Here is a 24780-nt window from a genome sequence, read left to right as displayed (position 1 = left end):
TCCAAAAGGGAAAGTGCTGGCCTGGCGGCTCCCTCCTCCCAGCCCGTCCCTCTCGCTCCCCCCTCCGACCGCCGGCGGGAGCTGCGCCGCCCTCGGCGCCTGGGCGCCGGCCCAGACGGGGCGCCCGGCCCCGCGCCTCCAGCGCCGGCTCGCTCCTTGTGCCGGCCGTCGGGGAAATGGGATCAAGCGGCTCCTCTCTGCGGTCCGGCCGGGGCTGGGTGGCCCTTCTGCTGCCCCCTGAAGGGCTTGTGGGGAAATCGAGTCACAAAATCACAGAAACAGGAGGGCTGGAAGGGACCTCAGGAGGGCATCCAGTGCCACCCCTGCTCAGAGCAGGACCAGCACAACTAGATCATCCCAGACAAACCTTTGTCTAGCCGGGTCTTGAAAACCTCCAGTGGAGATTGCACCGCCTCCCCGGGTAACCTGTTCCAGTGTTTTACTAAAATTCTTCCCAATATCTAACCTGAGCTTCCCTTGCTGTGACTTGAGACCTTTGCTCCTTGTTCTGTCAGCTGCCACCGCTGACAACAGTCCAGCTCCATCCTTTTCGACGTGAACAACACATGCTCCCAGAGGCTGGCGGGGAACGGCAAGTGCCCGCAGGCAGCTGCAGGGGTGTGGTGGCGGCGAACCCCCGCAGGCAGCCAGAGCGGTGGTAGCAGTGGGGCAGATGCCACCAGCAATTGAGGACCATAGGCAGACACCACTTGCAGTGTCGGCAGCAAGGAGCGGGTGGCAAGCAGCAATCTCCTGCAACCACTGCTGGCAGTGTTGGCAGCGTTTTTTGCAGGGGGTGCACCACCAATCTCAGGGGTGCATGTGCATTTGCGTGCACCTCCTACGTGTCGCCAGTGCTCTTTGCGAGCCCCCTTCAGATCATTAAATCCCTTCTGGCTTCTCTTCTCCAAACTAAATAAGCCCAATTCCCTCAGCCTCTCCTCATAAGTCATGGGCCCCAGCCCTAAACCATTTTTGTTGGCCAAAGCGGCTCTACATTTCTTCTCCCTCCAGACAGGTAGCACTGACTTATAGGGCACCTATACATGCGTGTGGAGGCAGCCCGGATGCACTGGAATTCCAGCTGTCCAAGCAGATTCAATTAATCAAGTCTGCTGGATCGTGGCAATTGTCCAGCTCCAGCAGCCTCCTGTGTCTTGTGTAACAGTGTCCCTGCACTTACAAATGGTGGTAGGGGTGCTTGAACTAAAGTTCATCACACGAGCTTTAGTTCAAACACTCCCATCACCATTTTGAAGTGAAGGGACGCTCATACAAGAGATGCAGCAGCATTTTAGAGTGGCTCATATCTAATTAAAATGCTGCCCCTCCACCAACCCTGGAGCATGTGTAGAAGTGCCCATAGAGAAGCCGGGCTGGGGTTTTTTTTGCCTTTGTGTTTAACCTCCAAATTCATACAGGGTGCATCCCTGGCACTTCAATGCATAGACCACATCCGTGATGGTCACAGTCTTGCACTCGGTGTGCTCTGTGTAGGTGACAGTGTTGTAGATCCCATTCTCCAGGAGGATCTTGAGCACCCTGCTGTCTCCTCATAGATGAGGCCAGGGATGCACTTCACACTGCCACAGCAAGCCTGGATGTTGTCACGCAGCACCTTCCTGTGGCGCTTGATGCCACCTTTCCGCAGCCCCTTGCTTCCCTTGCCACAACCAGCCATGTTATCTCAGCTTTCACTCCAACCTCTGTGTATAGGGCTGGAAGGGACCCCCAGAGGTCATCTAGTCCAACCTCCCCCTGCCTGAGGCAGGATCAGTCCTCTCCAAACCATCCCATACAAATAAGAACAAGGTAGAACCATGGGTAAATGATGATACATGACCAGGGTGACTGTGAACTGGGGTGTCTTGAGATCTTCTCAAGGACGTAGCAGGGTGCTCTGCACTGTGAAGCAGGCAAACAATATTCACAAGATAAAGCTAAGGATTTCAAGAAGGAATCCACCATCGTGGTCTTCCCCGGTTCCTTACAACAGATAAACTGCTCTGTTGTTTTTCTGGAGTCAAAAAAACAAAAGTGTGAAAACCAAGAGCTGGCATTTTCTGAGAGGTGCCTCCAGTCTACGACTGTGAACCGCTAGCCTAGACCAGTGGCGCTCAACCTTTTTCCCTGGCAGGCTGGATAGACAATGCCCAGTATGTCCGCAAGCCAGATCCTACTGGTGGTCCCAATCTGACTCTCAGGGCAGGAGCAGCAGGCACCATGTGGCAGTATGAAGGAGGCTTGGTGGTGGTGGGGATAGGGGGACAAGAAGCAGCCCAGTCCCACAGAGGGGAAGATGATGTGACCCAGCCCCAAGCCAGTCCCATGGGGGTGGGGAGGGAAGGGGGCACAGCCCACTCCCAACCTCACCCCAGCCCTGGCCCCAATACAGCCACAGGAGGAAGAGGGTATGGCCCAGCTCCAGTCAGCTGTGTGGAGTTTGGGAATTTGGCACAGGGAAGGGAGGCCATATTAATAGCAACCGTTCACCCACCACCAAATTTCCCACTCTTTGGGAGCCTCGCAGGCCAGATGAGATGGGTCCGGGAGCCATATTCAACCTGGGGACCAGAGGTTGAGCACCCATGGCCTAGACCCATCCATAAGACCCCCTCAGAGTGTTGATGTATGTATGACCTATTTGCAAAGGTAGAGGTAAAGAGATGTGGTATTTTGTGTCATGGTGCTCTGCATGGACTCTTCCCACTTTAATACTGTTTTACCGCAGTCTAAAGGGCATTTTGTTCCATTCTGCAGTAGCTAAGTTAAACCGTGTAGCTGGGTTTGCCTAATGTCAAAAGTAAATTCTACATCTAGAAAGATAATGCTATTAATTTTACAAAGCATTTGACCCTTACAAATGTTCAAAGTGCTAGCCTCCAGTGAATTCCCAGATATTTTGCTTGGAAAACAGAGCTGTGAAGAAACCATACACTCGTGCAAAATAAACAATATACATTTGTTTTCCTTAAGTGTGCATTGTAAGTACTTCAAACAGCACACTGAGATGTCTTCATACACTGGAGATACATACTGACTACTTCTCTCTGAAGTTAAGGCAAGCAGAAAGGACCAACAGAGCTCCCTGAATACAGCTTAGCATTTACAGGGTTTTGTTCCTTTTATCATAGTAATTTGAGCCAGTAATTTTAATGAAATCTTTCTGCTATTCATAGATGTTAGGGTCGGAAGGGACCTCAATAGATCATCGAGTCCGACCCCCTGCATAGGCAGGAAAGAGTGCTGGGTCTAGATGACCCCAGCTAGATGCTTATCTAACCTCCTCTTGAAGACCCCCAGGGTAGGGGAGAGCACCACCTCCCTTGGGAGCCCGTTCCAGACCTTGGCCACTCGAACTGTGAAGAAGTTCTTCCTAATGTCCAATCTAAATCTGCTCTCTGCTAGCTCGTGGCCATTATTTCTTGTAACCCCCGGGGGCGCCTTGGTGAATAGATACTCACCAATTCCCTTCTGTGCCCCCGTGATGAACTTATAGGCAGCCACAAGGTCGCCTCTCAACCTTCTCTTGCGGAGGCTGAAAAGGTCCAGTTTCTCTAGTCTCTCCTCGTAGGGCTTGGTCTGCAGGCCCTTAACCATACAAGTGGCCCTTCTCTGGACCCTCTCCAGGTTATCCACATCCCTTTTGAACTGCACCGCCCAGAATTGCACGCAGTACTCCAACTGCGGTCTGACCAGTGCCCGATAAAGGGGAAGTATCACCTCCTTGGACCTATTCATCATGCATCTGCTGATGCACGATAAAGTGCCACTGGCTTTTCTGATGGCTTCGTCACACTGCCGACTCATGTTCATCTTAGAGTCCACTAGGACTCCAAGATCCCTTTCCACTTCCGTGCCACCCAGCAGGTCATTCCCTAGGCTGTAGGTGTGCTGGACATTTTTCTTCCCTAGGTGCAGCACTTTGCATTTCTCCTTGTTGAACTGCATTCTGTTGTTTTCTGCCCACTTGTCTAATCTGTCCAGGTCTGCTTGCAGCTGTTCCCTGCCCTCCGGCGTGTCCACTTCTCCCCATAGCTTTGTGTCATCTGCAAACTTGGACAGAGTACATTTCACTCCCTCGTCCAAGTTGCTGATGAAGACATTAAAGAGTATCGGTCCAAGGACTGAGCCCTGCGGGACCCCACTGCCCACACCCTTCCAGGTCGAAACTGACCCATCCACCACGACTCTCTGGGTGCGACCCTCTAGCCAATTCGCCACCCACCGGACTGTGTACTTGTCCAAGTCACAGCCTCTTAACTTATTCACCAGTATGGGGTGGGATACCGTATCGAAGGCCTTCCTGAAGTCTAAGTATACGACATCCACCCCTCCTCCTGTATCCAGGCGTTTCGTAACCTGGTCATAAAAAGAGACTAGATTGGTCAGGCACGATCTGCCTGCCACGAACCCGTGCTGGTTTCCCCTCAGCATAATTTGTCCTACCGGGCTCTCGCAAATGTGAGCCTTGATAATTTTTTCAAAGACTTTGCCAAGGATGGAGATGAGACTGACTGGCCTATAGTTGCCCGGGTCCTCCTTCCTCCCCTTTTTGAAAATGGGGACCACATTAGCCCTTTTCCAGTCCTCTGGGACTTGGCCCGTGCGCCACGAGCGTTCAAATATTCCCGCCAGTGGCTCTGCAATGATGTCGGCCAGTGCCTTCAGCACCCTCGGATGGAGCTCATCTGGGCCTGCCGACTTAAAGCGTCCAGTTCTTCCAAGTGACTCTGCACCATCTCAGGGTCTACGCATGGAAGTCTGGCACCCTGCTGCTGCCTCTCTACAATCCCAGTGAGAGACTTGTCGTGCCCCTCTCTTCGGAACACTGAGGCAAAGAACTCGTTGAGGAGTTCAGCCTTGTCCCCCCTGTCTGTCACCAATTGTTTCTGCCCATTTAGCAGGGGTCCTATTCCTCCCTGGGCCTTCCTTTTACTCCCTATATATCTAAAAAACAATTTCTTGTTGTCCTTTACTTGGGATGCCATCCTCAGCTCCATGATAGCTTTGACCCATCTAACTGCCTCCCTACAAGCACGAGCAGAGGAGGTATATTCGTCTTTGGTGATCTCTCCCTGTTTCCACTTTTTATGTGCTCCCCTTTTGGCCCTTAGGCTGCCCTGGATTTCTCTGGTCAGCCAGGGAAGCCTCCTGGCCCCTTTCCCTCTTTTACCTCGCACGGGGATCATCTTGCATTGTGCCCAAAGGATCGTTTCCTTAAGGCACAGCCACCCTTCTTGGGCTCCCATCACTTCAAAACTCCTACTCTGCAGTGCGTCCTTGACTAATCGCCTGAATTCATTGAAATCAGCTTTCCTGAAGTCTAGCACTTTCACCCTACTAGTTACCTTACCCACTCGACGTCTTATGGTGAATTCTATTATTAGGTGATCACTGTCCCCCAGATGGCTACCGATCTGTAGGTCCCCTACCATGTCATCCCCCGTTGCCAATACCAGATCCAGTATGGCATTCCCCCTAGTGGGACCGTGTACCTCCTGTGTCAGGTGGAGGTCCTGTACACAGGTTAGAAACCTGCGTGAGCGGTGGGACTTTGCTGTCTGCGTCTCCCAGCAGATGTCCGGGTAGTTTAGGTCCCCCATGACTACCGCCTCTTAGCTTTTATGGTCTCCGAGATTTGCCTCAGGAGCCCCAAATCTCTTTCTTCCCCTTGATGTGGGGGTCTGTAGCAGACCCCTACCACCAAATCCCTTTCTCCTTGCCCCCCATGTAGCCTAACCCACAATCCTTCTACTTCCTCATCCTTGGATTCCGTCTTGATGAGGGTCGATGTATATTGCTCATTGACATAGAGCGCAACCCCTCCCCCTTTTTTCCCCACCCTGTCCTTTCTGTACAATCTATAACCCTCAATATGTACCGCCCAGTCATGGGATGAATCCCACCAGGTTTCCTTTAGCCCTACTAAGTCATAGGTGTTTTGTGCAAGCAGGAGCGCTAGTTCATCCTGCTTGTTTCCCATGCTCCTAGCATTAGTATATAGGCACTTGAGCCCTGCGCCTGGTGCCTTTGCTGCCCCCCCACTCCGAGTCCCAAGGGGCCCCTTATTTCTTACCTTCTCGTTTCTTACCTGTGCCGTAGTGCTGGCCGCCCCGCGGCTTGCAGGTTCCCAGTGTTCTCTTTCTTCAGGCTGGGCTGTCCTTGTGGGTGCCACATGGTTTGGTGGTCCACAGCTTCCCCCGCCCTCATCTTCCCCTCCCCCCGGTGAGCCTAGTTTAAAGCCTGCTGGAGGAGATCCGCCAACCTAGAAGAAAACACATGCTTACCTTTGGGGGACAGGTGAAGCCCATCCCAGCTGAGCATGTCCCTCGTCGTGATGTGCGGGTCGTTGTCCAGGAAGCTGAAGCCTGCCTCGAGACACCACTGCCGAAGTCACCAGTTGGTCTCTCGGATGCAGTTCTCATGCTGTCTTCCGCGTCCGGTCACTGGTAGGATGAAAGAGAATACCACCTGTGCACTGAACTCCTTCAGCACGCCGCCCAGAGCAGTGTAGTCCGCCATCAGGTGATCGGGGGTTCTCCTGGCCGCATCATTAGTACCCACATGGACTAGGACCATGGGGTAGTAATCGATGGGCTTGATCCTGGCCTGGATTACCTCCATCACATCCCGAATCTTTGCTCCGGGCAGGCAGTATACCTCTCGTGTTGAGGGGTCCTGGCGACAGATGGGCCCTTCCGTACCTCTCAGGATGGAGTCGCCTATGACGAGCACTCATCGCCTCCTCCTCTGGATCCACTTGGATCTCTTGACCTGTTCGGAGCGTGAAGAATGTGGTGTTTCTTCCTGCCCAAGGGTTTCCTCCTCCCCTTCCATCTCCTGCAGGGTCGCCAGGGCCTCGTACCTGTTCTCCAGTTGGATTGGAGGAACTGGTACCTGTTCGCTGCGAGCAGCTCCGGTCCTGGATGTGACTGTCTGCCACTTTGCTGCGGAGGGCATTCCCCGGGCTGCTTCTTCCTTTGGTGCCTGGTCCTGCAGGGAAAGGAAATAACTGTCAATTTCATCCTCTGCCTCCCTGATACCCTTCAGCCTGCTAACCTCCTCCCGGAGCTCCCGCACCTGCGCCTCCAGAGCCCTAAGACGGGCTCCTGCCGGACAGGTGTGGGGGCCCCCAATCTCTGCTCCCCCCAGCCCTGCTGGGGATACCCCACAGGCCAGGAGGTAGGGGGACACCGGCTCCCCCATGGGCTCGGTCTGGGTGGAGGCCTCAGACCAGCCCTGGTTAGCCTTGTCCCCCTGGGCAGAGGCCCTAGCAGCACTCCTCGTCGACACCATTCTAAACTGTTGTTTGTAGATCTGTGTGGTGTCTACGCCCTACCCGTACAGGAGTCTCTCTCCTGACCCTTCCTGGCCGCCCGCCGGCACGAACACCTGCGCAGAACAGGAGATTTTGCTTATGAATTTACCACCATATTGGGAAAGGTATCCAATTAAAATACAATATCTAATTAAAATATCAATTATTTCTATTTGTGTTTGTGACAACATGAATATTCAGGGGATAGGAACAATAGGAGTTAAATCAAGACATTAGATTTATTATTACTACTTATAAAAGCATTACAGCATTATATATTTAATGGCAGATGGGTCACAGCATAAGATATTTGTGTAGTCACATTTTGATTTTGATTATTTTTGGTAACTTGTGTTTTACTTAATGTTGAGACTCTTCACAATAAGGTCCCCACCTTGCTGGGCAGTGGAGATTTAAAAATTCATTAAAAAAACAAACAAAACCATGAAACCAATTTTAAGGCAATGGATTGTATTCCGATAAATTGACTGTGTTCACATTGGCAGAACTCTAATTTTATTAATTGGCTATGGGGCCTGTTAACATTAGTATATTTAAGACTGTATCACTACCTCCATTATAAAAAGTATTTTTCAATGCTTTTTAACATAATTCTAGAAGTCCATTTACAAAAATCTCTCCCTGGGATCTTTCATGAATAAATTTACTGTAGTTATGATTTTGATCCAGACTGACCAGTCTTTGCATTAGTCAGTGAGAAGATGGGAGTTTTCTTCCTCTCTTATGCCTCTCCATGGCCACAATTACAGTCCTGGCTACCTCCTAATACTCCCTGGACTTTAAGCAACCTGAAGGAGGCAGGGCCATAAATGGATCTGTCTCCTCTTCCCGTCTGGAACTACAAGGCATACTCCTTTCATGATCAAACGTGAGTGGTATTGGGAACATTATGGAGTAAAACCCAGACTACATACTTTGTTCCTACTGCATATGTGGGTTTGTACCCATCATCTTAGCATGGGCCTGTACCTTAATTATACAATTATATAATTGCATAATTATAAATCATATGATTATACAATCTGGACCTGTTTATTCAGAGTCCTGATTATAGTTATGAATAGCTATCATTCTCTGATCTCAGTTACGGTGCTTGTATGTATTCATTGGTAACCATCCTCAGCAACCCTTCACAGTTGAAGATGATTGTCTTCCATGATTGCTTTATCTGTGGGTCTGAAGATGGCTGATGAGACCAATTTGGGATTGACAGGCTCTGTTAGTAATCCATGTATGGCTCTGCCTCCTTAGGCACATGTTTTTGTGCGGGGTGCATAGCTCTGGATCCTTGATTCAGTCTGCAACATGGTGTTTCTGCTGCTTCCCCCTTTCCACCTCTTGTCATCATCATTGTACAGACAGCCAGGGACTCGCTGCTACTTTACGGGAGAAGGGGCCTAGGTAGAGCCCCAGGTGGAGAGAAGCTGTGAGGGAGAAAGCTACAGGAGAGCTGGCCTGAGGAAGTATAAATGCTTACTGCAGAGCTAGTTGGCTTTTCTTCTTGCTCAGATCTGACAGGTTCAGTGAAAGGAGCCTGTAAGGCAGCGTTTCTCAACCTTGTTAGACTTGAGACATGCCTTGTCAGATTCAAGTCATCCCTCAGAAGCTCTTAAAAATAATAGAGCAATTTGAAATCTCTAGATTTATCTTAGAAATTGCTTGAGTATTTACACATCTAACAGTGCTAATATTGCATGCCCCTCTCCCCTGTGCCCCCATCACTCTTAAAAATATCTTGTGGCACCCTGGTTGAGAATCACTGCTGTAAGCTATGACAGACCATGGCTGGACTTGATGTCCTCTGGGACTTAAAGTACCTTTCTAGCAAGAACAATTGTTAAACATGGTCCTGGTTAGCATACTTTGAATTCCAGTATAGATAAGGCTTCAAAATGTGGCAGAAAGCTGGCTTCATGTAATCCTCGCATAAGTATGTGTCATTGTCTGGGGAGAAAGAAGTCGTTCTATCTTACATTGGGGGATGGCTATTGTTAATTTCTCTTTGAAGGTTTTGAGTAAACACAAAACAGAAACCTGATGTAATATTTAGATGTTTCATTTACATAGGTCATCTTCAAGCAGTCTTTGTACATTAAACACTTTCAGATTCTGTTTTGTCTCCCACAAGTGATCTTTTAAATATCTTCTAACTTCTGAAATTATAATCTATTTTTATTACTTTATCTTCACAGGATGTAAATGTGATATTTTTAAAAGATGACACTTACATTCTGACTAAAACTGGTCTATTTCCAAGCAAGCAGACATATTGAATGTGATCAGCATTAAAGATGAATTTGAATATTTGAAAGTCTTATTTTATATGAACTAAGGGTATGGCTATGTATGGCACATGGCAGCACTGTTCTGACTGTACACCCTCATTCCTCGAACTGGAAGCACTATGGCAAATTAGCACATGCACAGTGCTAAATCGACAGGACATTGCTGCTTCTAGTTCCGGAGCCGGTGGGTGTGGAGCTGGCTTGGCAGGTCTCAGCCCCATACTGTCCTGCACCACATAGACATAGCCCTAGCTTGCTTTACCTGAACATTCTCTAATGAGATTTCAGTGCTACATACATAGTGTTCAGATCAGAAATGCAAATAAATTCCTGCCTATTCTAGTGCTGTTTGGTTTGCTTAGTGCATCTGGCAGTGCTTTCTGAATAGGAATTTGTCTCCTGCTCAACAAGGAAGGCCTCAGTCCTTCAGCTAGCAAAACCTCCTGCACTAGTATACAATAGAGGTCAATAGAGCTCCAAAGAGAGATGAGGTCCATCCAGAACCAGGGACTCATTCAACCACTTTTCTTTATTGTTTGTGTTTGAATCATTCCTGCATCAGCAGAGGAGATGTAATCTTTACAACCTGGAAATTGTGGCTGTAAAACTGCAAGCAGTGGCAGGGGAACTCAGTGGAAGATACAACACCTAAAATTATTTTTAAACTCATTTTTTTTAATTTACTATATTTCTTATTGATGACATCTCTTATTCCCCAACCTGTCTATAAGACAGGCTATAAAATCACAAAAAGACCATTGGCTATTGGCTATAAAATCTTTTGAAAAACATTTCATAACATCATCAAGCTCCATCTAAATTAGGATTTGAAACAATGGTAACACCTTTCCAGTACAAATTGTTTTATGCATGCTTCTGGTAATGCTTTTTATTTTTTATTTTGAGCATATGCATGCCAACTGAAATAACATGTTGGAGTGATCTTGCAAAGTGCTAAATACTAACAACTCCAGTGGAAGTCAGTAGTTGTCACAGATAATTATCACTTCTGGAAATCAGACCCTAAATGCTAATTTGTTGAAGTAAACCAAAAGTATCTAGTGTAGTTAATTTTTGTGCCTGATAATAGGAGAAAGAACCTTTTTCTTACCTTCTTGGTAAAATCCTTTATATAGAGAGCCTTGCTGCTAGTCATGTCCATGATCTTTGCTTGTAGGAGATATCTTTGAAAAGCCTCTAGATACAGTGTATAAACACCACATAAATCCCAGGGTGTAAGAAGGGTCCCCCTTCTTTATTTCAAATTCCCCTTTAAAACTGATTTATTCTACAAGCTCCCTCAATGCTGATTGGTACATCTTTAGCAGTTCCAATGTCTATAGTATGATTTCTAACTACTTGGAAAATGCCTCCCTACAGGACTGTGTCTTCTCAGTGCTACCAGTAAGAGTGCTCAGCACCAAAAGTGGGGTTCAAGTTGTTCCTGCCCTTTGAATAGGATACAGAAGTGGAACAACTCAGAGGTGGAAGCCTCCTCACTTTGTGCCTTCCTCCTCTGGATTTGGGCCAGGGATGATCACAATATGTAAATCTAAAGAAGACATTCATTCTACTACCTCAAGAGAACAAACCACCCAAAGGAGAAAGGGCGAAGCTGGGCCCTGCCCATCCCACTTCTATACTAGACTGCTGACCTAGTTTGCCAGGGGCAACAGAACTTTGCACCTTGCAAATTCCTGCTGTGCCAGGGAACTAAAGTATTGCACCTCCTTAATGTGAGTGGCCAAATGCCAGATTCCGGACCATAACTGAGAAAGGACAACACGGTGGGAAAGAATCCAAAAAAATGGGAAGTTCAATGTTCTAAATACTGGTTAAGATGCTGAAAACATTCTGAGAAAGTATTTCAAGTGATGAACCAAATTTAGCCCTTAGTGGATGCACCTACACATGCATTTACTACAGCCTAGAATTACTCTGCAGTAAAATACTCCAGAGTAAGGGTTTTTGGGTAGATGTCAACATACGTGAGGATAAGGGTTAAAATTTGCTGCCAGTTCCCTGCAGCTCTGCAACGCATCCCTGCCACCACTGGGGCAAGCTCCAGGTTCCAGGCTGCAGGCTCTGGCTGCCACCCAGCAGTCATCTTTAAAAGCCAGGCCTGCTCTCTGTTCCCTGGCCTGTTTCTTTCAGCACATGACAGTTTTGTTCATGCCCACTCTGCCTCCATATGGTATGGCTGCTCCAGCCCCTGACCCTGGTAGTGATGACCAACGTCCTGCGATCCTGCTGGCCACTGCCCCTGCGCTGCTGGCCTGCTGCACCAACCGCCACCTGGTCCATGGCCGTCTCACCCTGCTCAGTTCCCCAACAACCAGCAACCACCTACCTGTCTACAGTGCACTGTCCCAGCGCCACCACTGCTACCACACATCTGCTGCCACCACGGATGCCAACAAGGGGCTCCAGATGCCACTGCCAAGGCTGCTGTCATCCTCCTAGAGCTCCAGCCCTGCAGCTTTTGGGCCTGTGGCACCAGCCAGCATAGGTAGCTGCACCTTGTCCAGCAGACCTGGGACAATGAACACGGACACATTCTGGACACATTCTGGCTGACCCGGGCCACCTTTGGGGACCTGCTTCAGCAGCTCCAGCCCCACCTGGAGCAGGAGGACATCAGCATGCACCTGAATGGCCCTCACACTGCTGAAGCTGGCCACACCTACCAGCCTCCGGTATGTGGGGCACCTGTTTGGTGTGGGCAAGGCCACCTGGAGGTGTGTGAGGGAGGCTGTCCTGGAGGTGTGTGGAGCCCTCCAGGATGTGCTGGGGCAGACCATGCTCTGCCTCCACATCCCCCTGGCAATGGTGGCAGGGTTCTATGCACTGGGATCCTGCCAGTGTATCAGGGCCCAGGATGGGACCCACATCCATCACTTGCCCACCCCATGGAGACTACCTGTATTACAGCCACAGAGGATTTCACTTCACGGTCCTGCAGGCCATTGTGGACCACCGGGGCACATTCACCCATGTGAGCACTGCCTGGGCGGGCAGCATGCACAACGCCCACATCTTTTGTAACTCTGGCCTGGCGGGACTGGTGGAGAGCAGGCACTTCATGCTGGGGGTGCTGCACCTGCAGCTGGGCACTGTCGTGGTCCCACCCTGCTCATCAGTGACCCTGCCTACCCACTCCTGTCCTGGCTGGTATGGCCCTATACTGGCCACCTGGACCTCACCAGGCCCACCTTAATCACTGCCTGGGCCAGACCTGAGCCCTGGTTGAGTGTGCCTTCAGCCACCTCAAGGGCTGCCGGCACTCCCTCTCTGCCCACCTTGAGGTTGCTGAGGGGAACCTCCCCTGGGTCATCATCACAGCTTATGTGCTGCATAACATATACGAGGTGCAGGGAGAGCTGCTCTGTGAGGCCTAGGTGGAGGATGCCTGGCAGTGGGAGCACCACCTGCGGTGACAGTGACAGTGATGGGTCCCCCCTGCTGAGGCACCAGGACAGCCACGCACCTGCCAGTGGGGCCCAGAGCACCAGGTGCGGGAGGCTCTAGTGAGCACCTCCTCCAGCACTCCCTGCTCTAGCCCATCTGCCCTGCCACCCACACACCTCCTACCCCCTGCCCAACCCCGGCACCGCTCTCATGGCAGACACGTGTCCAAAGTAGAAATCTTTATTCCCCTTGCATCACACACCCCATCCCTCCCCTCAACATACAGAGCCCCCTCCCCCAACACAGAGCCCCATCCTCCTTCCCTCTCCAACAACAGAGCCCTACCACTACCCATCCTACTCACCAACAGTAAAAAACCCTCTTCCCAGTGAAAACTATATAAAAAGTGGGGGGGAGTTGGTGTCCCAGAATGGGGGGCCATGGGGTGGGGGACATCTAGGGGGCAGAGCCCGGGGGCAGGCAGCCAGCACCCTGGACTCAGGCTGTTACCCCACAGGTGCACACAACACAGCATGTGAAGGAGGTGGAGAGCTCGCCCTGGGGCAATGGCAGCTACTGGTCCTCTGGCACAGGCAGCTCCCCCTCTGCCAAGGGCTGTCTGTGGCCAGCAGGGCTGGTATAGGGTCCTGTCCCTGCTGCTGGCTGCTCTGGCTTCACGCCCCCGCAAGGAGCCAGGGCAAGCAGCTGGCCTGGGCCCAGGCAAGGGGGGCAGGGGGTTGGGTGGAGGCAGATCCGGGGTGGGAGCTGGGCCTGAAGCTCCTGCCAGCTGGAGGTGATGGAGGACCTCCTCCCAGGCCCACGAGGGGGCCTGCTGCAGGGCAGTGGGCATCTGCGAGGAGGCCTGCGGGGCTAGGTACGGGGCCTGGGGAGTGGCGGGCACAAACGAGACCACCAGGCCCAGGACAGTGTCCAAGACCCAATGGTGCCCAGGTTTGGGGGGTGTGGGGCTCCTGTATAACTGGGACAAGGAGTTGGCTGCACCCATCCTCCCTGCAGGGGGCCTCTCTGGGAAGGTGTCCCGGAGTCAGCCCCCTGTTGTGTGTGCCCCTGCTGTGTGCTGTTTGTGCCCTGCCACTCCTGATCCTCATGGTGCCCCAGGTACACCTGCACTCCTGGTTTGGGACCCTGAGCTATGACAGTATGGGGGGCAAGCCCGGGTTGCCCCGCAACCTCCACTGCCACCTGAAGAGCTATACGTGGCAGCGCTACATGTCCTTGCCCCCTGCTGCCGAGGAGGACATCGCTGCCTGTATTGACACGTTCCATGGGTTGAGAGGCCTGTGCCTGCCCAACTGCAGAGGCATAGGCTGCTCAAAGTTTTGCAGTGTGTCCTGCCTCTCTGTGTGCTGTGGGGGGTAACCCAGGGCCAGGGGAGTGCAGGCAGGCCAGGCAGGGAGACGGGGCAGGGGCCAGGGTGGGGAGAGCCCTCCCCCCAGTATGGGGCTTACCATGTGTCTGTGTCTGGCACGGCTACTGGCTCAACACAGTCTTCCCAGCAGGCGAAGGTGTTTGGCTGCACCTGGTGTCCACAGTGCACATGGCGTGGCTTGCAGGTGCCTGGCTACGGGCCCTGCCAGGGAGGAGCTGGCATTGCTGACAGCTGGCGGTGACATGGTTGGCTGTTCCTCGTGGTGGGGTCTGGGGCTGTGCAGCTATTGAGGCAGGTACTGGCCAGGGCTCCCCAAGCTGCTGGCGGAGGCTGCAGCTGGGGAGCTGGGCGGGATGAGATGCTGCATGCCCAAGGGTCCCTCCTCCAGTGATGTGTCACTGGACGGGCCAGGGTGGGGTGGGGGCTCGGCCAGGCTGCCTGTGCTGGTATACACTGCATGGTTGTGGCCTGAGTCCCAGGGCCCCAAAATACTGGTCAGTCGCCACATAAAGGGCATGGTCTTGTGGGCACAGCCAGACTGACAATTGTAGTTGGTCAAGGTGACCCACTGTGCCCACAAGGCCTTAACCTTTATGTAGCACTGCCATGCTGACCGGTCATGCCCTCACTCCTGCATCCCACCCGACAGGGCCTCATAAATGTGGGTGTTGGAGCTCCCACCCTGCTCAAATTGGCACAGTACCTCTGCCTTGCCCCAGAGTGCCATGAGGTCACCAGTCTTCTCTTGGCTCCAGTTGGGGCCGTGGGTGGAGGGCACGGGCGTCAGTATGCAGATGGTGCTAGGCCTGGATGGTGAGGATGAGGCCATGCTGGGTCCCATACCAGGTCTCTGGGGCCCCACACGGCTGTCCCGGTGTTGCCAGCCCTGGGCAGCTGCCAGCAGTGCCTAGCACAGGGGCACAGCATAGGACTGGCAGTCACACAGCAGAGCCTATGCCTCACAGCACTGCAGACAAATCGCAGGCTGCTGGCAGCATGCAGCAGGCAGGTGGTGCTGACCCTGCTGCTCTTATCAATTAGATATTGATTACTGAATAGATTTCCCTGTTTTGATGTAGAAATTTGAGTAGGTTTTCATATGAAATGTGATGAAGACTTTATTTAATTTTACACATTAGCAGTCCCACGTTTTAATACAACTGAAATGAACAAGTGGCCGGTGGCTATACTACACACAGTATTTAGAATTACATTTATATAAGAACATGTAATTATTAACATCTCTTTTTCTCTCCATTTCAAAGTAAGTTGGTGTAACATATACATATTATATATGGGCCTTGACAGATGACACATTTAAACTTACATAATAGATCTTTAAACTGGTATAAAAAAGGAGCAGACAGATTAATCTCCTTCACTGAGATAATTCTGCCATGACAGAAATCAAGGTTAAAATTACACCAGTGTAAATTACATAGGTGTTGTCTGTTCAATTTAATCTAAAGTAGCTTCTTGTTCAAAGTAAACAACCTATAATTGCCCTCTATTGCATGCAGCTCTTCGGGAAAATTTATCTCTGCCTGCTTCAGATCCTGGTATAATTTACATCAGTATACAAAACAGATATAAAAACACTAGTGTAAACTTGTAGTCTAGCTGGACTCTGTGCTTCTTCTTTTCTTGCTCAGTCCTCACAGTTACTTCTGTTCTGCTTTACTGCTCATTGGCATTACAGAACAATATGAAGTCTTTAAACTGGAAAAAAGAACTAAAATCAAAACCATCCAGGAAAGTAGGTTTAGTGACCACCTAAAGAACTAGGCATCTAATGAGGTGGTATCCAACCTAGGCTCAAATCAAATTATATTGGAAGCCTTGGGAATTTTCTGAAGTGGTCTCTTAAGTCAGTAGGGGTCCTTCTTATGGTGCTCATTGTATCAAGAGTCTGATGAGGTGGGAAAGAAAGAAAGAAAGAAAGAAAGAAAGAAAGAAAGAAAGAAAGAAAGAAAGAAAGAAAGAAAAGAGCTATGAGTAGACTTTGACTTCAGGTAGAGGAGGATTATACACTAAAAACCAATCATGTACACTCCTCATGTACAAGAACAATCCAGCTGTCACATAATGAAGGGTTGTAAATACAAAAGGAGATCTAATTTCAATTTAAAAATATGGAAAGAAATTAAATTATAAAGTATATTATTCATGTATATACAGTACAGTGGCTAAGTTTCAATACTTTTGATAGCAAGGTTTGTACAGTGAGATCACCTAAATTTAGGGGATCTCTAAATAATGCATTTCAGACTATCAGATTCATTTTAACGTCTTTGTTTATTTTCTTACAGTAGTTAATATTTTCTGAACCAAGAGAAGTGGAGGTGAAATTTCATTGTTTGCAGCAAGTACGCTTTTTCTTACTTCCGTTTAGATCTACCACATCGAAGTCATGCAATACATAGGTTTTCTGCAAAATAAATTAAAGCAAGCATATAATTTAGACCAGTGCAATTGTGTAATAATATAAATACTCTAATAATATGAACGCCTGAAAGTTATACATATGCAGAGCCATACGGAAGCCTTTATTTTTTTATATATTTTTATTTTAGATAATACTTGATTCTGTCAGTGAATATATCTGTAGTGCTGAAAAGTCCAATAAGGCTCAGCACACTTTTTCATGGAGCTTTCTAATACAAAGGGCAAGTCAGATGCACAAGGAAGTGATGTACTTCATTAATATCTTTCCTGTGTACTGAACATTGAAAAGTGGGAAATTTTGTCTTCTGAGCTGACACTGCAAATCATATGAGCTAATGTAAAACTTTACTTACCCAAATTGTTCAAATTCATGTAGGTGATCCCATAGACTACAAGCATAAATAAAGCTTTATTCTTATATATAAAAAATTGCAGGCAAAGCCTATAAGAGAAGGCATGTAAAGGTAAGGCCATGGTATAGTGTCAGCACCCAGTCTTGTGTAGATGCAATGGTCATGGAGGAAATTCTTTGTTCAATTTTTTCCCAGCTAGCATGGTTCCATCTGAATTTAGCCCTTGTGTCAGCTGTGAATTTAACTAAGCATCAGATTTATGGCATCAGTGGGCACATCTACATGAGACGCTACTGTGCAGTCATTACTGTGCATTTATTTAATACTTGTATAAACAAGTACTAAATAAATGTGCAGTAACCTGAGTTACTGCACAGTAGCACCAAATGTATTTTTCGTGACTGACTGTGCAGTAGCATTGCGTCACAGTTTTTGCCATGAGACGCTACTGTGCAGTAGTATCGAGCTATTGTGCAGTCAACATCTTGTGTAGATGCACCCAATGACCGATATGATAGTTTTATGATGTGCACAATAATCCATATTCATTTTTGTTTCTTAGCCAAAGTAAGAAGGGATTTTATGCTCTAGAATCTGAATCTTCAAAGGTTCCAAGGTGCAAATTCTACCAATACTTTCCATATTTGATAGCAAAAAATAAATAAACTCATAAAAATCAGTTATCTGAATTGCCAGGACTTTCATGTACAATAATGGGAAGTATTATAAATTCCCTCATCTTTAAGAAACTAGACTAGTTTCACCTAGTTCTACCTCCCACTGGTAGAAAGCTCAAAAGAAAGCTTCCAGAAGCAGAAGGCGCATGCATACTGCTGCTGGGGTAGTGTACTGCAGGTGGGCTGGGGCAGCCAGGGATGTGCCAGTTCAGTAATATCCCCTGAGCTCCTGAGGATCGTAAAGAGTAACTTAAAGTGGTAAAAGCACTGTAAAAGATCAGCAGTGTGAAAATCACCTTGCCCTTACTCAGGAATATATCTCCTTGAAATGCAGGGGGCTGCAATGAATTTGGAGTACCATTTGCTCCCTATGGTGACTTTGGCTAGGGGCATCAAAGCTCCTAAACTCATATTCCCGTAAGTGAAATAAACATGTTTAGGGATTGGTTTTCAGATGTTTTGAGCCTGAAGAGATCCAGTTGACAACAGTGGGAGATGCAGGTGCTCAGCTCCCTTAAAAAAAAGAATCAATCTCTTGATTGGTTAAGAAGAAAGTGAATTATTATGACAAATTCACTACTGTTAAATAATTCTGCTTGACAATTCTTTTTAAACAAAAACATCTCAAAATATACATACATTCACATGGCTGATTATAATTAATTCAGTCTTAATAACAATAAAACCATCAAAATAGCATTTCAAAACAGTAACATATTTATTTACTATTTGTAAAAAGATAAATATCACATCACAACGGTTTTCATCCACTGCCCATCCTTGAGGCAATCAGGTAAACTGAATTGGGCTAATAACACTAAAAAGAAAAATCAAAACCAGCTATGCAGTGTACTGCTAGCAAACACCTCAACTTCAAGCTTCAGAGAAGCTGGACACTGAATCCCAGAATGAGTTCAGAAACTGGGACAGCACGGAGACATTAAAAAAAGGCTGAAAATTCTCTGCTTTCTAGTCTTTTTTTGCTTGGTAGGTTTATCAAGCTACTAATGATAGACAGGGAAATACATACAGTTAACTGGATTCACCATATTCCTCTCTCAACTTAGCAATAACAGCAGGCACATGCACATGCACATGTGTGGGTGTGCACATGTGCACACACAAACACACATGGTACACTATGGGGATAAGCTGCCAAAAGAGTTATCTGCCTACTTAATCCATTTTAGTGGTCATCTTCCTGAAGAGGGTAGTTTTTCTGGCATCCAATGAAATAAATCATAAGATGACTGAAAAATTAACATTTCTTACACTATACAGGATAATTGAATGGCAAAATTGGGAAGTATGAAAGAGTATGAAAATAGATTTCACAATATAAAAATTAGTTTGTCTAAGGAAACTTTTTTTTTAAAGTTTCAGGGAATTTTAGGAAACACAGACATTTCAGGTAAAATTGTTCTTCTATGTCCTAGAACAATGTTTGAAAAAAATAAGTTGTTTTCCCAAGTTAAAAATTACTTAGTAGCAAGTAAACTCAGATATGCATAAAAAAATAAGATTATTCCAATTTATTCTCATTTTAGGTTACAGGAAGATTTCCTGTGTCTTTACTGAATTTTAGGAGATATTTGCATTATTGTCAAACATGAAAGCCTTGAGGAAAAACATACCACATTTTTAATGGCAAATTGTGAAATGATGCTATGGAATGAGAAAATAATTATATTTTAAAAAATGGATTAAAAGGGAAAAACCACAAATTGGTGCCTTGTTGTTTGCGAAGACAATCTGGCTTAGAGCTAAAATTGTCCCACGAGAACAGATTATGAAATATATAAAAGAATACAAAGAAGTTTTACACTCAGTACCGAAAAAAAGAATGGCGTGGAACATCCATTATCGCAGTTATAAATTAAGTGGGCTTTCTTTCAACACTGGCCTTCTCTCTGGGGGAAAAAAAACTCATGATCAAATACTACCTTTTCCAAATGACAGTGTAATGGATAGAATGGAATGAACCATAGAGATTCAGAAAATTAAGCCACTGAAAGATCCCTGTTCATTTTCTACAGAAAGGAGAAAGTGTGTGGTGAATATGGCACTGAGCTGCTTGAAGTTAAAGGGTTGTATCATGTTTATGGCAATAAATGACTGGCAAACTGGATTCTAATCTCTGCTCAAAAGCATTACTGGGTAAATTACATAAACAGAAGCTTTCAGAGCCATCCCATGTTTCTGATTTAACATTCAACTTGCAATACCTGGGGTCTGATTTTTAGAAGTGCTGAACACTCGCATCTCCAAATGAGGCGCCTCTGCTCTGAGTATATCAAGTGTACATGTGTGCATGTTTGTGGGTGTTATATTACACACACACAGAGGCCCAAGACTTAATTTTTTTTATTTAATCTCTATGCCTTTGTTCCCCATGCATAAAATGGAGATAATGCCTCGTCACGTGACAGGAGTGCTAAAATACTTTGACTAATATTTATTAAGATTTAAGAGATTACAATCAAAACACCACAGAAAAGACCAGGAATGAAATAATTCTTTAACTAGTATGGGGTTTGGATGGAGTGAAGCTTATAATGCATGACATCTGAATGACTGGCAATAAAAAAAATACAGCAGAGTTGCTCATTCCACAGGCACTTTCCATCCCATGCACTGAAGAAGGTGCAGGGAGATTATGGAAAATAGTATATGGTCATACAACTGAAGTGAACATCATAATAACTACAAACAAAGGGATCAAATTACTGGTGCATAGATGACCTTAACTCTGTCATTTGCTTTTTCTGAATGCCTGACTTGTCAAACTTAAAATTCTTTTAACATTATTTTGGGGGTAAAGTTAAATGTAATAATATTAACACATTCTGAATTCATAATCTTTCATATTTCATTATATAAAATAAGTATTTATTAAATTATTAATAAGAGTTCTGATCATATCCAATCATAGCATTGCATAAACCGAATTACATCCAAGTGTTAGGTTTGACACATTATTCCCACCATCAGTAAAGAAAAACTTTTGGGTGGAAACATCAAGTTGGATTTTCTATGTTCTTTGTTCAGTTAAACAGATCCCATCCCCTTAGTATCATATGAAGTTGTTTTGATGATTAACCACTTTTCTGGGGAATACAGAACAGAGTAGTTACTACTATGCTTCCAAAAATGGCAGCTGCTCCTGGTATTATTTTGTTGGGCACAGTTTCTCTCTTTCTGTCACTTGGAAAAAATAAAGATACCAAAATCCAACAGAGACTATGCTGAAATAGAGACTCATAATATTCTTGAAAAAGCTGTCTGGGAAGGAATAGTTATCTTTGTCACAACCCGAGGATGTGATTTTTGTTTGTGTGTGCTTCGGCACTGCTGAATTATTTCCCGCCACTCGTAGCTTTCTTTGCAGGGTGCATTTCTGAGCTGTAGAAAGGAGATGCACGTTGCAAGGAGTTCCCGCCATTCATATTCAAATTTGTGTCCCACTATTGGCCAGTTCTAAATTATTCCCACGTGGCGGCTAGTGATTGGCTTGCTAGCCGTATAAGAGGCTTGAGTGGTTTCTGCCCAAGTTGGAGGACTCCACGACTATCAGGAGGAGGAGAACTTCACGTCTCGTGAAGATCTTTAAGCGCTGCGGAGCCTATCGGACCCAGTGCATGTACCTTAAGAAGGCTATAGGGGTCTGATCAGCCTCTAGCCTCTCCTCGTCACCGAGCGCAATCCTTCGACGAACCCCTTTTCCCTGCGTGCAAGTTCCACGGAGCCTAGCAAACTTCATGTGAGTGAATCCAGAGCTCTACCCGGGTCTGAGTCCTTTGAAACTGGGACTTAAGCGAAGCTTTTCCTGGAAATCTTTCCAGCCTACACCGCGACCATCTACGGTGTAAGTAAACAATCTTAAATCAACCACTAAGCGTCCGTGCCTAATTCTAGTGTGCCGCCTGTCTTCCCCGACCCGGCATGTCCGGGCTGCTGGCCACAGCCCGCCACGCGAGAAAAAACCCCCGAGGGCCTCGGACCGCTCCCGGCCCGCACAATCTTCAGCAATAAAACTGAGCAACATTTGATAGCATGCAAATAACCATATACTAACTGCGTGCTGAGTTGGTTTCTAAATATTGGTTCTTTTTTTAAATGTGATTCACAATTGCAAACAGTTCATTGGTAACCATGAGCAGTGTTATGTAACAACTGTCATCTATTAATGAGCAGGTTTAGGCATATCTGAATCCAGACTCTGAAGATTTCTGAATAAATAAAATAGTATTGTTATTTGTTAACATGCTTTTGCAAACCTCTGGAATACTTGATGAGCTACAAATACAGGTGTCAATTTACATGAAACATTTTTTAAATAATATGAAGTCAATTACTAATAGCTGTTTGGATAGTAATAACACAGACTTATAATTCTCAAAATTATGGCCTGACCCTACTACAGCTTTTACTCATGTGAGTAGCTGACTGAGTTGATGTCTTCACTGGTTACTCACATAAGTATGATCTGAAGGACTGAGCACTTATTGTAGAATGCTTTTCCCAATTTAATACACAACTGAAAAGTCTATATGAAGTTTTGATTATCTGATGGTGTTGTGTGTTTGTACTCCCCTTCTCCAATAACGACAAGGTACAAGGGAAGATGTAACAGATTATGAAATAAAATAACTTTCTGCCATGGTTTAAACTAGGGCTGTCCAAATGCTAAGTGGCTGAGGGCTGCACATTGTAGGGGCTTCACCGGGGGGGGCCTGCACACCCCATGGGCCACACTAGTGCAAGCCACAGGCCCCTGAGCTGCATCCTCCCCTGCCCCCCCACACTGTGCCCATAGATGGCTCCTACCTCAGCTCACTTGCTGTACCACACCATGAGCATCCCTGGCACTGTGGCCTGTGTTGTCCCACCCCATGGGGTGGGAGCTGGAAAAGAAAGCTGAGCAAGGGAAAGAAAGCCTAGAGATCTTGGCTGCAACAGCAACCAGAGCAATAGTGGGGCACAGGCCAGGTAGGTGCCCTGGACAGCACATTCATTCCTCTAGCTGGACAGCCCAGGTTCAAAGCCTGAGATCCTCTCTTGCATATTAGAAAGTATAGCAAGAACAATGTTGAAAAAGTAACGTACGCTTATTCAAATTTTAAGTCTGAAACATTTCAATGTTGGCTCTAATCTGAGAATCCTTCTCCAAATCATAAACTGCTTCAGTTTTAGAGTTCCAAGAAGCCCTGTGCCTCTGAAAATCCCAGCCTCCCCCTGACCCGATTAGCAGAAGTGTTTCATATCTGTATTGGAAGTTAGTAAGTTAAGGTAAGGTAAATAAGGAGTGATTAGATTGTAATAAAGAATAAGTAGAAACATTTTAGTTGTGTAGGACCATTACAACTTGTTGTGCACCTGAAAGTGGGTCCCTCTTTCTCCATAGCTGTCTACATCCACTCTTAACACTTGATCCATTTGCTGAAAACATGGCCTTATAGCTTCCCTAAAGAATTCCTTAAAGGGAGTGTCCTCTATCTGGGAAAGAGGCAAATAAGCCCAGCCCTTTCCACTCTGACCAAAAGAGATCTGTACAATAGGAAGGCTATTGGGCCACAACAATGACTGTCTTTATCTTCTTTTACAATCAGCAAATAAAAGTTTTCCTCTTGTAGATATAATACTGTCCCTCATACATGGATCCCCAGGGTATAGTTTCAATTGCCATCTATCATGCCATTATTCATAGATGGTGGATGACACCTTGCTGACTAGATTTTCACTTCTCTGAAACATTAACAGAGATGGAGGAAGTTAAAATCTGAGTGATATATCCAGGTTTCACAGTTTCATAATGAAGCAAGTGATTTTATTTAAACAAAAAATGATAGCAAAACTCTAAGGCAGTTTTTTAAATTTTATGGTAAACTGTTTTAGTGGTTCAGCAGGGAAAAAAAATGAACTCAGGGCAAGGAAACTATGTTTTAAATCAAGAAAAAAATTCACTGGAAGATGGCAAACCGCTGACCAAAATAACCTAAAGAAGGGCCTGATAACCAGTGATTTGAAGCAACTCCAGAAAGGATGAGACCATCTCACAAACATTTTACACTTGCACACACTTCCTGCCTTCACACAGGTCTAGTCAAAGTGACATGGTCTCACATATAGCTTTCTTAATATGCTCAGGGTTTAACTGTATATTTACGGCATACAAAATATGAATCTGAAAATCTGAAAGGTGAATGAATATATTAGTCACACAGAATAATACAAAAGTGGGTAACCTGTCACAGAGATACTTAAATGTCACGATAACATGTTGCAGCCTTATCTCTCAGATTCTACCACAACACATGGTATGCAGAATATTATCTTAATATGCACTTGCCTTTGTAGCTAGTTATATTCACAGTTATTATTTTGTAATTTTCACCCTTATTGTGCTTTATTCATAGAAGATAATGGCTATTTATAGGATCTTTTGCATTCATCGTTCTTCTCCCAGCAGTACTACAGCACTTTGTCTGATAAAATATGATCAGGTTTTCAGGCTTCTCAATGCTATTTGAATACTGCCTAAAGGACTCTTCCATCACTTAACAAAGAAAGTATACAAGATTTCTACTGTGTGCTGCACAACTGAAAGCAAAATACAAAAGCAGCACCCATTCAGCAGGAATATAGATGGGAGAAATGGCCGTCAATAAGTATTCCTTTGCAATGAAAATGATAAAGAATTACCGAATTAATGTACAAATCGTTTTGAATTCCTGACTTAACATCACTGCCATTACATAATCAAATTAAACACAAAAATGCTTATTCTGGAATATATTTTAGCTTTTATAAAATAAAGTAATTCAAAGCCAGGTAGAACTATGAATAGGAGACAAGAAAACTTTTACCACCACCTCTGCAA

The 24780-nt window shown here is 46.3% G+C and overlaps 1 protein-coding gene across 2 annotated transcripts in view; it reads right to left on the bottom strand.

Moving 5' to 3' along the window:
• Positions 1-16701: 16701 nt before the first annotated feature.
• Positions 16702-24780, bottom strand: part of LOC102569514 (ras-related protein Rab-10) — a 50157-nt gene continuing 42078 nt past the window's right edge. The window contains exon 6 of one of the 2 annotated variants that reach the window (XM_006278254.4): positions 16702-16853. In XM_006278254.4, the coding sequence (XP_006278316.1) occupies positions 16776-16853 (78 nt within the window). In that variant the 3' untranslated portion in view covers positions 16702-16775. Of the gene's footprint in view, positions 16854-18594; positions 21759-24780 lie in introns of those variants that run through there. The other variant, XM_059724138.1, reaches the window with a different exon arrangement.

This window comes from Alligator mississippiensis, chromosome 3 (assembly GCF_030867095.1).
Source record: "Alligator mississippiensis isolate rAllMis1 chromosome 3, rAllMis1, whole genome shotgun sequence".
Taxonomy (NCBI): Eukaryota; Metazoa; Chordata; order Crocodylia; family Alligatoridae; genus Alligator; species Alligator mississippiensis.
This window is presented reverse-complemented; position numbering and strand designations above follow the sequence as displayed.